Genomic DNA, 15,908 nt, shown 5'->3' with positions numbered 1-15,908 from the left:
AGTAGACTCTTACAAACCTAATCCCAAACAAATTTCAGAATCAAAAATATTTACATCCCTGAATCAATCTTATGTTTCCTTTCAGGAAGTTAAATCCAACTCAGTTTTAACAAGACCAAGTACTGTGGGTTTTTGGGCTTCCCAGATTTGAAGGTATTTCATATCTGACTTTGAATGGGGGAGGGGGTGTTTCTCCATTCAAGGGTGTGATGCAACTTGGAGATCCTACAGGAGTCACAGCTCCTGCAAAATGATGGATGGCAACTATGATCCTTAAGGCCTTTACACAACTTCATCTGGGACTAATTCTGACTGCACAAGACCAAGCCTTAAGAACAAATGCATGCAAAGCTAGATCTGAGATGACAGCAACAGACAGCAAATGTTGTCTTTGAAAAAAAGCTGAAGAAACAGTGGACTTGCTAGTTAGTTGTTGCAAGAAGATCACACAACATAGCTACAGAAAATGGCATGCAAAGTAACAACAATGGTGCAAGGCAAGAAATACCATGTGCTTGCAAGCAAGAACTGGTGGGACCACAAAATGGCCAAAGTAATAGAAAATGAAGAAGTTAAAGTGCTCTGCGATTTTAGAATTGAAACAAACACCTGCCATGCAACACCCCCCCTCCACCCCCCGACTTAACAATCATTGATAAGAAAGACAACAAAAGTCTGGACAGTGGATGTGGCAGTGCCTGGACAAAGCAGAATTTTTAAAAAAGGAATTGAAGAAAATCACAAAATGAAAGACCTGCAAATAGAAGTAGAATGAGTGCACCAAAAGAGACCAAAGATAGTCCCAAAAATTTAAACTGCACTGTTTCATGAAGGGTATTTTAAAAGTGGCAGACCCAGCCTGGAGCAAAATCCTTCTTTCCCCTTCCCTTCTAAGGACAGACTCAGGCTTCTCTTGACAGCACAGATCTAGGAGCAGGTGCATTCAGGCATTTGAGGATACAGATGATAAGAGAATTTATGACAGGCAGACAGGACCCCCCCCAAAAAAAAAAAACCTCCACCCCATCTTTCCAACGCAGACTCAAGTCTATAATGATATCCAGTTTTAAATTCTTGGTTCTCCCACCCACCCAGGCAGTGCTTGAAATCACTTTATTTGTGTTAGGCAGATTTCCCTCCGCCCCCTATTCTTTGTGTAATGGAATAATCTAATTTCATGCTGTTTTTTTTTTTCATGATCTTTTGAGACCAGGATTTTTCCTGGGGCTGAGGCTGGGTCTCCATTCCTGATCATGCTGTCCTGAGATGTCCTCCTCCAAAAAATCAAAGAGGAGCACTTATTGAATTTCTTGGAGCAGAGATGTCATCTCACTGCCAGGTTCCAGGATGATGTGTCTCAGGAAGAAACCCAGGAAAAAAAATGGAGCAATCCTTTTGCATGACCCAGATTGATTGCTATAATAAATCAAACGTAACCATTTTAATTTAGTACATTGATGAAAACTTAGTACATTGATGAAGTCAAAATATTAATAATAGTTGTTGACATTAAGAAAACAACTAGTGTTAATACTATCTCATGTAAACTGAGCATTATTAATATATTGTAATAGTTAAGAATACAGTGGGAAAATTAAAGGAATTTGTGCTTAAAAAAAACCCCGCAGAAGCTATGAAAATTTATTCTCTCTCTCTCCCTCCCTCCCTTTGTCCTCCCTCCCTCTCTCCCTCCCATTGAATCATTTCTTAAAACTGTTTTTGGAGGCCAAATCTCTGCCTATTTGTTTAAACAAAATTCTCTTTCTATGTAATCACTTTCATGTAGTAATTTTCCAGGAGAAATTTTTTAGAAACTTGTGTGAACAAGTCCTATTATGTGCTTCCAGACATTACCTAAACTAAGGATGGATAACAATCAGATTGTATTCTTCTGCACTGCATATTCTACCAGTCTCACCCCCAGATATTGGCAACAAAATTATAGCATTTCAGTGACAGCCTTTTAATTGTGTTCAATGTATTCAAAATTAAGACTGGAAATGGAGACAAACAACTCCCATTCTTCCTCTTAAATCTATATTCCAAATCCCTGAAAGATAGGGTTTTTTGAGCCAATTTCAGATTGTTTTCAGTAGTTTGGAAAGGTTTAAGGGTCAGGATGGCAGCAGAAAGCCTGTGGGAGGCAAACAGCTCCCTTTTCTGTCTTTAATCCTTCATCCAATCAAAAACACAAAAAGCTGTCTAAATGCAGCCCAGAAAATGGAGGATTAAGGTTAGGGATTGGAACAATTTGTATCACAGAGATCTCCTGTTCCCACTGTACCCTTCAACCATTTAAAACATATAATCTCTCTGGGAAAAAAAATGCCCCCCCTTTGGAAAGTTAGGAAGCTGGTGAGCAAAGCTAAGAGACTACACATGGAGTTGTCCAGTATTGGTGAAAGGTTTATTTTATAAACTCCATGTTAGCACTGGGTTATGAAAAATACTAAATATATACTATCCAACAATAAACTTGATGCTTTACTGAATGTCTTTCATTCAAATAAGTTGTGAATTTAAAGACTTTAGCACCTAATTAGGCATTTAATGGGATATAAAATAGCAATAGCTATTTAGACTTACATACTGCTTCACAGTGCTTTACAGCCCTCTCTTAAGTGGTTTACAGAATCAGCATATTGCCCCCAAAAATCTGTGTCTTCATTTTACTGAAAGGATGGAAGGCTGAGCCAACCTTGAGCCAATTGAACAGCTGGCAATCGGCAGTCAGCAGAATTAGCCTCCAATACTCCATTCTAATCCCTGCACCACCACAACTCTAACAAAACATCTAAATATCTCACAAACATTGCTTTACAAATATTGTTGCAACTTGTTAAGATGCTAACAGAAGGGGAACTCATTAAACTTGCAGATGACATCAAGCTGGAAGGAATAGCCAATACTCCAGAAGATAGGATCAAGATACAGAAGGATTTTGACAGACTGGAACACCAGGCCCTATCTAACAAAATGAAATTCAATTGGGTTCTACATTTAGGCAAGAAAAACCCAATGCACAGGTATAAAATAGGTGGTACCAAGCTCAATAGTAGTAATTGTGAGTGGGATATTGGAATCCTAGTGGACAATCATTTAAATATGAGCCAGCAGTGTTCTGCAGCTGCTAAAATAGCCATTGCAGTCCTAGACTGCATTAACGGAGGAAGAAAATCAAGATCACGTGAACTATTGGTACAACTTGGACTCACTGCATCCAGTTTTTGTCTGCACAACATAAAAAAGATGTTGAGACTCTGGAAGTACAGAGAAGAGCAACAAAGATGATTAGGAGACTGGAGGATAAAATATACCAAGAACAGTTGCAGGAATTGGGTATGTCTAGTTTAGTGAAAAGAAGTACCAAAGAGGGAGGAATAAAATAGCAATATTCCAATATTTGAGGGGTTTCTATAAAGAAGAGGAGGAGGTCAATCTATTTTCCAAGGCAATAGACGGCAAGGCAAGAAGCAGTTATTGGAAATAAACCAAGGAGGGAAGCAACCTAGAACTAAAGAGAAATTTCCTGAAAGTGAGAACAATTAATCAATGGACTTTGCCTCCAGATGTTGTGGGTATCAGTTACTCAAAACAATGATATTATTGTACATGATATTTCTTCCTTCTCCTATTTTCTGTACAATCATCTTGTGAGGTGGGTTGGGCTGAGAAAGAGAGTAACTGGCCCAAAGTCACCAAGCCAGCTTTATTTCTCTTTCTGTTGATTGTTGTAAAGCTACCTGGAGTTATTATCTGAGACGTGGCCAAATAAGTCTTGGAAATAAAATTTAAAAAAATGTTTCTGATTTTAACTATCCAGGAAACTGGAATATAAAATGTACATTTTATAAACTACAGCACTTCAGCTGTTCGGTTTGTGCACTCTTTGCTTTAAAAGTTGGGTAACTTATCATGGCACAAAAAATAAATGACAATATCTTTTTTTCTGCCATAATTCTACAACATTGCCTTCATTGCCCAGACGATACGTGAGACAGTTCTTAGGTTTTCTAATAGTAAAACAGAATCTTGCTCCTTATGTCAACACTGTTCAAGGACAATCTCAAGATGGGAAAAATCAAACCTGAATAATGTATACCCATACATGAGGTACATCAAGTTTAATCCTTCTGATAGAGATTAATAATAATAATAGCATGAATTGAATTAATATGAATGATACGAAATTAAATTTCTTCATATTATTGTGAATTAATATGAAAAAATGGATAAAAATTGAAATACAAAAAGATAGATATACGCTAAAATAAAATGAGGATTAAATTTGATAACCCTGAGAGAGACTATTAACAATGTTAGCATGTGTTGGATCAATATGGAATGAAACCTAGTTAAATTTGTTTATATATAATAGAGAAATATTTAGATTGAATCTGAAAGATATTGATGAAGGTGAAGATAAAGATGAGGCGTTAGGCATTTTTTGCTTATATATGTTTGAAAAACCTAATGATACCCAGAACCACAATATGGATGTATAATTTAAAAAAAAACTATATATATGTTTAATCCTTCTGTATTTTAATTCTTATGAAAGCATGCAAGCCAATGAAATAACAAGCTGTTTTAGAAAACAATGTGAACAATTTTGCTTATTCAGGGCAATTCAACTAAAGATGTAGTTCTGTTTAAAAGATTATGTCTTACAGCAACAAGATGCTGTCATTTTTGTTAACACATGCCAAGCCAATTTATTTCTGCATTAAGTTCCCTTCATCTGATGTAGGCAAACAAAGCCCAGTGCTACTCAATGTATTTAAATTACACATTCAGTTTGTTAGTGTTCAGATACTTTGGCTAAAACATTACAGTTTATTTGCATAGAATAAATATAATGTCATGACTGAATTGTTTTTGGTAACTAACCAAAGAGCAACTATGAGATTTGGAAAGCCAGATCTTTTTCATGGATTGCAAAGATACAAAACAGGCATGGTCAACAAAATGTTGAGGGTGGGGATGATCAGATGATGCTGGATTCTCACTAGCTTCAGTTAAACATAAAATAGCCAGGAAAAGATTGCACCAAAATGTAGTCCAACTCAGTTCTGCTCTGCATTAACCAGTTTGAATTTCTAAGTCTAAAACTACTGAACGTTTTTAGTATTCAACAGCTAATCGTGCCTGAGTCATTACATACTTTTGTTTGCAATGCACCTCCTTTAATTGATACAACTCCATCTTGATGAAAACAATGTTAGTAAGATGGAGAACATCATCTATGTGGAGATGTTTCTTCAATCACCTTGGCAACAAGATTTTTGAATAAGAAATAAAAAAAGAAACAACCTATAGAGAAACAGCATTTCTCCTTGCTAAATGCTTTGGGACCAAAGTCATAAATTGCTGAAAGAAGTTTGACAGCACTTGGGTTTTCTTTATGGATAAAGATATAAAGAATATATAATATATAATAGAAACATCATATTGAGACCGAAATAGGCATTGCAACATTTTTCTCACACTGCAGCTATTGATACTAATGGTTTCAAGGAGAGCTAGTTTGGTATAGGCATCAGGCTAGAAACCAGAAGACTGCATTCTAATCCCATCTTAGGCACAAGGTCATCTGTGTGACCTTGAAGTAGTCACATTCCCTCAGCCTTAGAAAGAAAGCAATGGCAAACCATTTCTGAAAAACCCTGCCCAAAAACTGTGGGGACTTTTCCAGACAGTCTTTGAGAAACAGATAAGGTTTAACAGGGAAAGGGTTACAACAGCCTTCACAGGGAGTGACTCCTAAGAATTTAGAATTGCAGCCTTCTAGGTTATGATATATTGATGGATCGCTTAATTATTCTTCACTTTATAGTATTTTAAGATCTCATTACAGTCCTCAGGATACCAGTAGAGTTCTTTGTTCTTTGAGATTACCCAGAGGTTTTTAGACAATCAATATGAAAATCAATTCAAGGAAAAGAAATTTGTTTGAGATGATTTAGTGCTTTAACATTTAGCAGCATAAAATTAAGAATAAACCACAGGCAAGGTTGTTGCTGTTTTCATATTATGCATTTTCTGGAAACAAATTTTGGTTAGCCATTCTTGCTTGCTTATTCATTCATTCATTCAATTTGTGTTACCACACATCTCAAATTTGTGACTCTGGGCAGCTCATGTAATTAAAACAAACACAAAAAACAATAAACAAAACACAGATAACAGTAAAAACAAAAATAACCCAATTAAACTAAATTGAAACCACTATCCCCATTAAAACCCCATAAAAATCAAATGGGCTACACTCTGCCATAATGCAAAACATATGAAATGTGCTTTCTGATTCAGCTTTAATCTGGAATCAGCTATCGTAGAGCATCAAAGAGACAAGCGTATCTGTATGAGCAGTGTTTCACATGCACAACCCCATGGCTCTGGGGAAACAGGGAAGAAAAGAGGGAGAAAGGAAGAGTCTTCACCATTCCATTCTTTCTTTCCCATTCTTTCTTTGAACATCAGATCACAGTGGAAGAGCATTTGTCAAAATTGGGGAAGGCCTATCCTAAGTAATCTAAGCCAAGGCTCTCTATCCACACACACATGAGATCCAGTTAGTATACAAAACCACCAGTCTGTGGGAAAAATGCCCTCCACGGAACCGGTCCCTGGCACCCAAAAGGTTGGGGACTGCTGATCTAAATAATGTTTTCACCAGCCTCCTCAGATTTTGGACATCAAATAGGCCTTTAGTTCTAGAAACACTTTAATAAATATATATAGTTGACAACAAGCAACTTGCTAAATATAATCATTCAATTCACTGGGAAAAAAACACTGTCTTTCATGCTTACAAAGAATATCCTGGATATCCATGGATCTAAATATACATAACTTTAGTTGGGTTTTTGTATATATTTGCAATCAAGAGTTGGGTTTTATAATCTTTTTTAAAAAATTTAAATTACATAATTTTCTTTTACTACCCTTTTACTACCCTTTCTTTTATTATCTCATTTGTTTCTTTCCTTTTACATAAATATAGAAAGTGACAATGCATGCGGATGTGTGACAGACTATTTTGAGGCATCAGACAATACAAAATATCATTTTTTTTATCCCAGAAAAAAAAACAAATAGCACCATTAGACATTCTAATATGTGTTATTTAAACTATTTATAAGCACAATGTTTAGTACTTTGGTACTTCAGTGTTACTGTTTTTAGAATTGCCAAGGGAACAGAAACCAATATTTTAGTTTTTAAATGCATACTTCTATTTTGTGAATTTTTAAAATCTGTGTATGTGTTAATTCTATAATTCAACCACTTCGTTTAACAATGCTATTGCTATTTTTGCCTTGTGAGCAAGTTGTGTTGCGTATCATATTATTTTTCCGTTTATTTTTCCTTCTAGTCAAGCAGTTTTCTATTCTTCTCTATAGAATTACTCTGTATGACTACCAAGCCATGTGTAGAACAACCAAAGAAAGTAGCGATAGTGCCCACACCTTATTGGATGTAAGTATTCTTCTACTGCTTATTATTACATTGTCATTTATTTAATATTTACAATATTAAATATATGTGTGTGTGTGTGTGTGTGTGTGTGTGTGTGTGTTTTCTTAAGTTTTCGCGGGTACTTACATGAATGGTATTCAGCTTTGTTCGGGTATTTTCCCATGTCATTATACTTGTGCTTTTAAAGTTGTAGCAATGTTTCGGCAGAATCTCATCTGCCATCATCAGGCTTGTGTATTGGGTTCGTCGACGATACAAATACAGACGAACACAATACAGAAGCCTGATGATGGCAGATGAAATTCTGCTGAAACGTTGCTACAACTTTAAAAGCACAACTATAATGACGTGGGAAAATACCCGAACAAAGCTGAATACCATACATGTAAGTACCCACGAAAACTTAAGAAAACACACACACATATATATATACCACTCACTCATCATCACAAAATCTTCAGAACCGTAAAGCGGACAAACTTGAAATTTGGCACAGATCTAGGTGCTCACTAAGAAATAATTTTTTGAAATGACCATCAGAGCATTAGTATTTTGCATATTATTATTAACACACTCTGATGCCAACGAGTTCTTCTCCCCCTCCTCACCTGAAAAGAAATCTGTTCCAGATGCAAAACACAAGCAGAGGAGAGGATTTTCAGTTTCACAGCACCAAACAACTTTAGAACACTTGAGCTAAGCCATGCCTTGCTGTCTCCTTCTTGCTCACACAGCAAATATTGTTTCAGTTTCCAAACAGCCCTCAACTCTCTCACATCCGTATACACTGATAGGACAGTAGCCAGATGAATATAGATGGATGCTGGTAGGCAGAGGCAGATTTTTTTCTCCTTATTTTCCTCCCCCAAAACTAAGCCCAACCACATAGTTTCATAGCGAAGCACAGGTATCATATATCCTTATCAAAGTATCAATGACCTTTACTTATTGTGTGTTTACAGTGTGCCTTTGGTGGCCAACAAAACATTATGATAATTTTTAAAAAGCTATTAGCTCACCCTGAACGTTGACGACTTTTCAGCATGTTTGTCCCTAATGTATGCTTGCATCCTAGATTTGTAAATTGTCTATAAATACAAAACTTTGTATAAGCACAGTAAGCATTTCATTTCATATATTGTGCTCAAATCACAACAGGATGTGTTTTGGAGTAGATGCATAAAATTGTACCATAATCCTCATTTAGCTGGAAAATCGGGAATTTTAAAGGCAATATTATATTTGTTTCTGGCCAGCTTGAATATTTTCTTATATTATAACAATAAGACATTAGTATAATCATTGTTGAATCAAAATTAGAATAATATTTAAAAATGAAAAGTGTTATAAAGTAAGAAATTACTACTGATTCATTTGATTTACATCCCATTTCTGCTCAAGAAGTCATACCACTATCTTCTTTATTTCCTCACAAAAGTGTTGTGTTGGGCTGAGAATTATATTGAGCTGAAAAATAGAATAGAGTAGAGTAGAGTAGAGTAGAGTAAATAGAATAGAATAGAATAGAATAGAATAGAATAGAATAGAATAGAATAGAATAGAATAGAATAGAATAGAACAGAATAGAATAGAATAGGTCCACCCTTTAATCATTGTACTATTGATCTGTAGGTTTTATGAATTAAATAAAGCAGTGGCCTTACTCTAACTTTTAAGCATTCTAATCAGGGAGTTTATGATAAGAAATATGATTTATATAAAAGAAAAAATCACTACCTTGAATAGTAAAATGAACAAACGCAAATTCATTGCAAAGGGGAAGGGAGGGAGGGAGGGAGGGAGGGAGGGTATATTTATGTAATTTTAGCCCTTTGTCATTCTTGCAATCTTCTGAGAAACCATGGGTTGGTTTGGAGCAACTTAACATTGCTCCAAACTTGACAACATTAAGTCTTGTGGACTTCAACTCCCAGAATTCCTATTTCCTTGCATGCTGGCTGAGGAATTTTGGGAATTGAAGTCCACAAGTCTTAATGTTGCCAAGTTTGGAGCCCCCTGGATTACACCATACACTATTGGTGCAATTCAGAGAATTTGCTCAAGCATTCACTAAATGCTTCTTAGATTTTCTGGCAATGAAAAATTGAATTTACAACATGAGTCATATCTCATGTAAAACAGTATGGTTTCTCATCTATAGAACTTTTTGAAACTTTCTAATGATTCTTGAGGTGCTACCATGTCTGTCCTCATTTATTGTTTTTTGAGCATTATGATTTTTGGATGATACTAGAAGATGCTGTAAATCAATGGTGGGGCAATAGTTATAGAATCAATTAGTCTGGGAAGTGATAGAACTGATAAAAATTCAAGCAACATGTTATTATTTTTGCCAATAATTATATCACACATAAGCATCACAATAATAACTAAGCTAAACTCATCGTATTTTATTCATTTGTAGAAATGTTAATGTGTTTAAAACATGATATACATCTGTCACTTAATATATAAATATTATAGATTCTGGCTTTTTGGTTAAGTAATTTGTTTGTCTTCAGCCTTACAAAGCTTTCTTTGCTGCAGTCAAATGGATTGTGACTGAACTTGTCTTGTAAGTAAAACTTGTTCTGATTTGAAGATCATACTTTTCCATCTTTCATTCTTCTTGTTGTACCAATTGAGTAATTTATGTACATTTTCAAATCCTTAGTGCATAATTTTAGCGGTTTAAAAAGTACTTAAAGCCTTATGGATTTCACAGTAATCATTTCCAAAATATAAACTAATATTGCAATTCAATACATGCCTACTCAAAAGTAGAATCCTATTATTTTCAGTGGAGCTAACTACTGGGTAATTCAAATATAGGATTGCAGCCTAAATTTATTACTGTGGTTGCACTTAGATGTAATATAAATATTTGGCTAATTCAAGTTCTGCTTGGGTGGGCTACTAATGTGTGTATTTTCTCAGAGGATCTTCTGTTGTTCTCTAATTTCTTAAGTGATTGCAGTCCTATGATTGGCATATTTGAAGTTCATGCAAGATCTAGTGGTGTTTTCCACATAATATATAGCTCCTGTCAATTCATAACAGTTTTAAAGTAAAAATGGATTATACACTTGAGTAGTAATTTCTTTTGAATAACTAGACTGTACCAGTAAAGCACAAACACTTTTGTGAAGATCCATTTGGTGGGGAATAGGAATGGTGGAGCCATGATTGAACAATCTGTAATTGGCCAGGCTTATTACTTTACAGATATTTATGACATAGATTTAAATGAGATTTCTCATAGTGGGTAGAAGGAAATGTGTGTGTATGATTTATTGCAAACTAAATCTGCAAAATGCAAAATAATATTGAACGTTGATGATCACTGTACAAAACAATATGGGTATTTTAGGGTGAAGTTCAGAAAATTTATTGCTTCTTGGTTGATTGTTTATCATGACTGTTTTTCTTTTCAATGTGAACATTTAAAAGCTACTGCCATTGGGAAAGTTGTATTTTGTTTGAGAAGGTTTGATCATTTGCTGATAAAATCAGAAATAACATTTTATTGTTTATGAGCCTATTGTGAGAATTTGAGATTTTGAGTATTGAATAAGATTGAATGCATGCATCATGGCTAAATTTTAATCCCACAATCAACGTGTTCTCTGTACTGAAGCAACAGCTACTGCAGCTTGTCATGCCCTAGAAAGGGTATAAGGTAATAAGGTATTTTTAAAATAAAATTCTTGGCTACAGAACAGTCCAGCAGTGATACCAATTTCAACAGAATTTAAAATTGTAAAATGAATTCAGCTGGGAGAAAATGTACAACTATATCAGACTATATCTCATCATGAACTTAGCTTGATTTCTGTTTTTGAACATGCTAGAAAAAAGTACTACTGACAGTTAATGGTATGAACATGCCAGATCTAATCAAATGCTATATTTTTGTGGCTTAGGTTTCTGGTGGAATTTAATCTATGCAATTGGTGGCATTCAGATCTTATAGCAAAGGGTAAGAATAATTTATATTAACAGATATATTAACACCTGTGTTATTTGCTTTTATAAGAAGTCAATATTCCACAAAGTCTGATGCACGACAGGAAGCTCCAGTTTCCCTAGGGTTAGGGTTATGCACAAAAAAGTATTTATTTATTTTTTAGGTTGGAGTAGGACAGTTTAACAGTATTTTTTTTTATCATAGAGGGCTTTTCTAACAGTATTGTAGTGATGTGATCATTACTGCATTGTGTTTATTTTTTTTCAAACACTGGAATTTCAGTAAACCAACAAGTTTCTTGGAGATTATATGAAACTTCTATCATTGCTGGAAAAGCAGGGGACAGACAGTCATGACACTAATCTTGCAAGAATCAATCCCAGTGCAAAAGTCTGTATTTCCACACAGAGTTTTTAGCTCCTGTGTAAGCTCCTGTATGCACCCACTAAATACATAATCTGGACAGAAGTTGTGAAAGAGAAAAAAGGAATTCCTATTTCCTAGTGGTGGGCTTGTCCAATGCAAGGAGCAAATTAAGTACATCCATTGGTTTTTGTGGTTTAGGTTTCTGGTGGAATTTAATGTATGCAATTGGTAACAGTCATAAGTAAATAGCCTCTTTTGGATAGAACAATTTTTATGGCACATTGTACTGAAAAAGAAATCACCTTGTTGGCTTGTCAAACAGCTACCCCAAACCAATGCAAGGCACACTGTATCATCCGGCTCACTCCCCAGAGCAACTTGGTTGAGATAGATAGTTATGGGAATTTAAATTTTTTTAAAAAAATATCTATGTGACCACTGTAATATTTTTGCATGATTTACCAGTCTTAAGGAAGAAGTCTTAAGCTCCCCTAGTGCCTGAGATTTAAATCAATTGCAGTATAAACATATATGGGGAGCCAGTTTGGTGTAGTGGTTAAGGTACCAGACTAGAAACTGGGAAACTATGAATTCTAGTTCCATGCTAGGTACAATGCCAGCTGAGAAACCTTGGGCCAGTCTGTCCCCACCCTGCCTCTGTCTCTCTTCCTCCCCACCCCCAGGAAGTAGGCAATGGCCAACCACTTTTGAGATCTTCCCAATAAAATAGCATCTTTATTTGACTATCGCAAATTATACTGTATAGTGTCCAGTGAAATGGTTTGCTATCCACAACTCTTTGTTTTGGAAGAATTAGAAATAAATATGCATTGCGGCTATATAATTAACTTGCATCCTTCTTTCCTTACGGACACAGCTTTGCCATTACCTCAGTAGATAACGATACTGCCTTTTAGAATTTACTTTACACTGGAACCTGAGCACATAATTACACACATCACCTGCTCCCTTTTGTTAATTACTAGGAGGCTGCAAAGTACCCCCTCATTCTGATCACAAGAAAGGCATCATTTTAATGCAGTTGATGTTTATAGTCTATTGTGTGAGCTGGCAATCATAGGAGAGATGATTACCAGCACACATCCAAATATAGAGAGCAAGATGTTTTATCCCATCCTAATGAGATTTATGAAATCTCATTTTCCTTTTTATTTTTTGGCTGGATTGGAGGAGGGTGATAGTTCCTGAATATACCTTGCAAAACAGAAAGAAAATATTTACAGTTATTTGCATCCTATTTTTACTTTGAAAAATTCATAAAGAATATGAAGCATCTGTTAATCCCACTCATCATAGGAGTCCCAGATGTTACATTCAATAATTATATGGCATTCAGGTACTTCTTATCACTATACAAATAGACACACAATTTGCAGGCATGGATATATGCTGGTTTTAAAGAAAACCTAAAATAAAACTTGAGGATATAGGATTTTCTTTTAATTTTTCTCCTTGACTTCAACTGAAAGAAAATTGGACTGGATCCAAACTTAAGTCATATTTAATATAGACCCATTGTAGTTAGTGAACGTTAAACTGGTTGGCACCAACCTGATTTTCATGTGTCTTCTCTGACAGAATTGTCATAATTGGTCATCAATATTTTAACTAATAGCTAACTAGGTAAGGGACATGGCAGAAGATGGTATTTATATTTGCATATCTTGTAGCCTTCTAATGTACACCAGAATAATGATAACAATATATTATAAGTAATTGGATATCAAAACCACACACATTTAAACTAATAATATTAAAATAATTGAACGAAGTGGTAGGCAAAATGCAACCCAGTGATACGATATGAATAATGCAAAGAACAGCAATAAGGAGAATATTAAAAATAATAGATGTAAAGCTTCTCCAAACAGGTTTAAGATAGGGAGGGGTAAGGTTAAACAATTAAATAAGTTTGGCTTTTCAAAACAGCTTTGAGTAAATTATAAAGTTGTATTGCAAATACAAAGTATGGTATTAATGCCACTCTTGTCAGCTGAATAAATGTTACCAAGCTGAGGAGAACAATACTGCCATAATTTCCCATGTCTAACTAGGTGTTTTGTTTTGTTTTTAAGAAATAAGGGTGGGAATGACTTTGAAATACCACTTCAGTTCCACGTCTATATTGTTGCTGATATGTTCACAAATATTACATTTACTTATGTATGCAGTTACCACTGAATCAGTATCCCATGTCTTTCTTATGCCCAACTATCATCAGAGTAAAGTCATGTATTATAAGAATATCCCTTAGTACATTGTGTCTTTTTAAAATGTCTTTAATTATAAAATAAATCTTATGCATTACCAGCATAAATCACAGGGTGGCAGGAGCACTGTAATGATTTCACAAGGTCCAAAACATTGATACACAGCATCTCACACCGAAGAACTGTAAATGGAGTCATTATCAAAACCCTTCAGTCTCCCTTATTTTCTTTAGCTCAGCGATTGAAGCAAACCCTAGAGCCTTGTGACACTGAATATCCAGCTTTTGTTTCTGAACGAACAATCAAGGAGACCACAGGAAATATTTATTGCGACAACTGCTTCAAGTAAGTACTTAATTCTTTTTCCGTGGAATTGGTTGAAAAATTCTAAACTTCATGCTAATCTCATGGAAACCTGGCTCTTAATATTACTCGAATCCCATCAGAATGGATAATGCTTAGATGATGATCCTCATAAATGTAAATCAGGTAAAGCCATGTGACTTCAGTGCTTCACAGGAGCCCTTCCTTGGGATTCTATCTAGTGAAGTTCCATAATTCAAAGAGAAATCAATGGCAACAGATAAAACAGTTGCTAACAGTTTATGTTACATTCGTTGATCTTCTTTTCAATCTATACAATCACAAATTTAGACAGAAGGCAAAACACAGCCCAAGTCAAGTGGGGAGGTATATGAGGTCCCCCTGATTATACTATATAGGAGGCATATTATCCAAATCAATTTGATGCATTCCTGTTTCCTGATACAGTAGAATTATAGTATCTGTGGTGAAGGAAACCCTAAAACTGGTTCCAAAATTAGCAACATTTTGCGAATTTATGTTGGAGTGACCTGGAAACTTGGCTCACCCTTTGTTCCAGGGTGTAACCCAGCATAGACACATGTGTCATGATTGGAAAAAGGAACTGAAATATTCAGTTCTGATATACTAGAATTGTTGGTATATCACGTTAGACGTAAAGGCAACAGATGTTTGACACCATTGTAAGCGGGAAAGTTTTGAGATGTTTGAAGCAATCCTCCTCCTTTTGTACATTTTCCTCTCAAAACTGAGAATATTGATACAACAAGAGACAGGTATTCACAAATCTATGCACAGAACTACATGGAGCTTAGGGGAAGAAAAACATTAGCTATTTATTTCCTTTCCTGGTTCTGAAGAGAGGAAAGGAATGTTTTAGATATGGACACATTGAAAACTGAGCCAGGAGGGAGGTCAAATTAGTAAGCTAGACTTAATTGATTGCTAATTCTCTGCATTTAGGTATTAACCAAAAAGAGCAAGGTCTCTCTGTAAGCTCTAAACTCTCAACACTATGAACATAAACATGTTTATAGTGTCTTGATACTTAAATAGGCTGCAAATCAATCTCAAAGGCATCTTAAATGAGGTAGGAAGAGAATGGTCACCTGAACACCCTGAAGTAACTCCTCCTAGTTTAGTAAGAAGCAGATGACATTTATTAGCTAGTTTCTCCAGCAGTCAATTTTCCAGTCCCTTGGTTAACTGCTTAAATTAACTGCTGATGTAGTTGCCAGATGTAGATACTTCTATCAGACTTTTGTTCTTCTGTGTTTCAGAGCTGCACAATGAATACATGAATCTTTGTGAAATTTTACACTTAGAAAATTTCCTCACTAGACGATGTTTTATACATCCTAGTATCTTTTTTATTATTGGTTTCTGTCTTCCCCATTGGTGTTACATTTTGTACCTATTAAGTTCAGTAATATTATAATGCTTGAAAACGAGAATAGGTTAATTTGATTGGCTATCTCCTCAAAAAAGAGAAAGTTGGTGAAAATTTGAAGTAGCAACAATCAACACACAGATTTTTA

At 35.2% G+C, this 15,908-nt stretch overlaps 1 protein-coding gene across 1 annotated transcript in view; it reads left to right on the top strand.

Annotated features, from left to right (window-relative positions):
* CACNA2D3 (calcium voltage-gated channel auxiliary subunit alpha2delta 3) overlaps positions 1 to 15,908 on the top strand; it is a 582,709-nt gene that overhangs the window by 542,118 nt on the left and 24,683 nt on the right. The window contains exons 31-34 of the mRNA XM_087923863.1: positions 7,407 to 7,482; positions 10,005 to 10,057; positions 11,406 to 11,461; positions 14,280 to 14,391. Coding sequence (XP_087779989.1) covers positions 7,407 to 7,482; positions 10,005 to 10,057; positions 11,406 to 11,461; positions 14,280 to 14,391 — 297 coding nt within the window. The remainder of the gene's footprint in view (positions 1 to 7,406; positions 7,483 to 10,004; positions 10,058 to 11,405; positions 11,462 to 14,279; positions 14,392 to 15,908) is intronic.

Source organism: Pseudonaja textilis, chromosome 2 (assembly GCF_049901715.1).
Source record: "Pseudonaja textilis isolate UNSWEBS1 chromosome 2, rPseTex1.2, whole genome shotgun sequence".
NCBI lineage: Eukaryota > Metazoa > Chordata > Lepidosauria > Squamata > Elapidae > Pseudonaja > Pseudonaja textilis.
The sequence above is the reverse complement of the archived record's forward strand: the minus strand, read 5'-3'. Positions and strand labels throughout refer to the sequence as shown.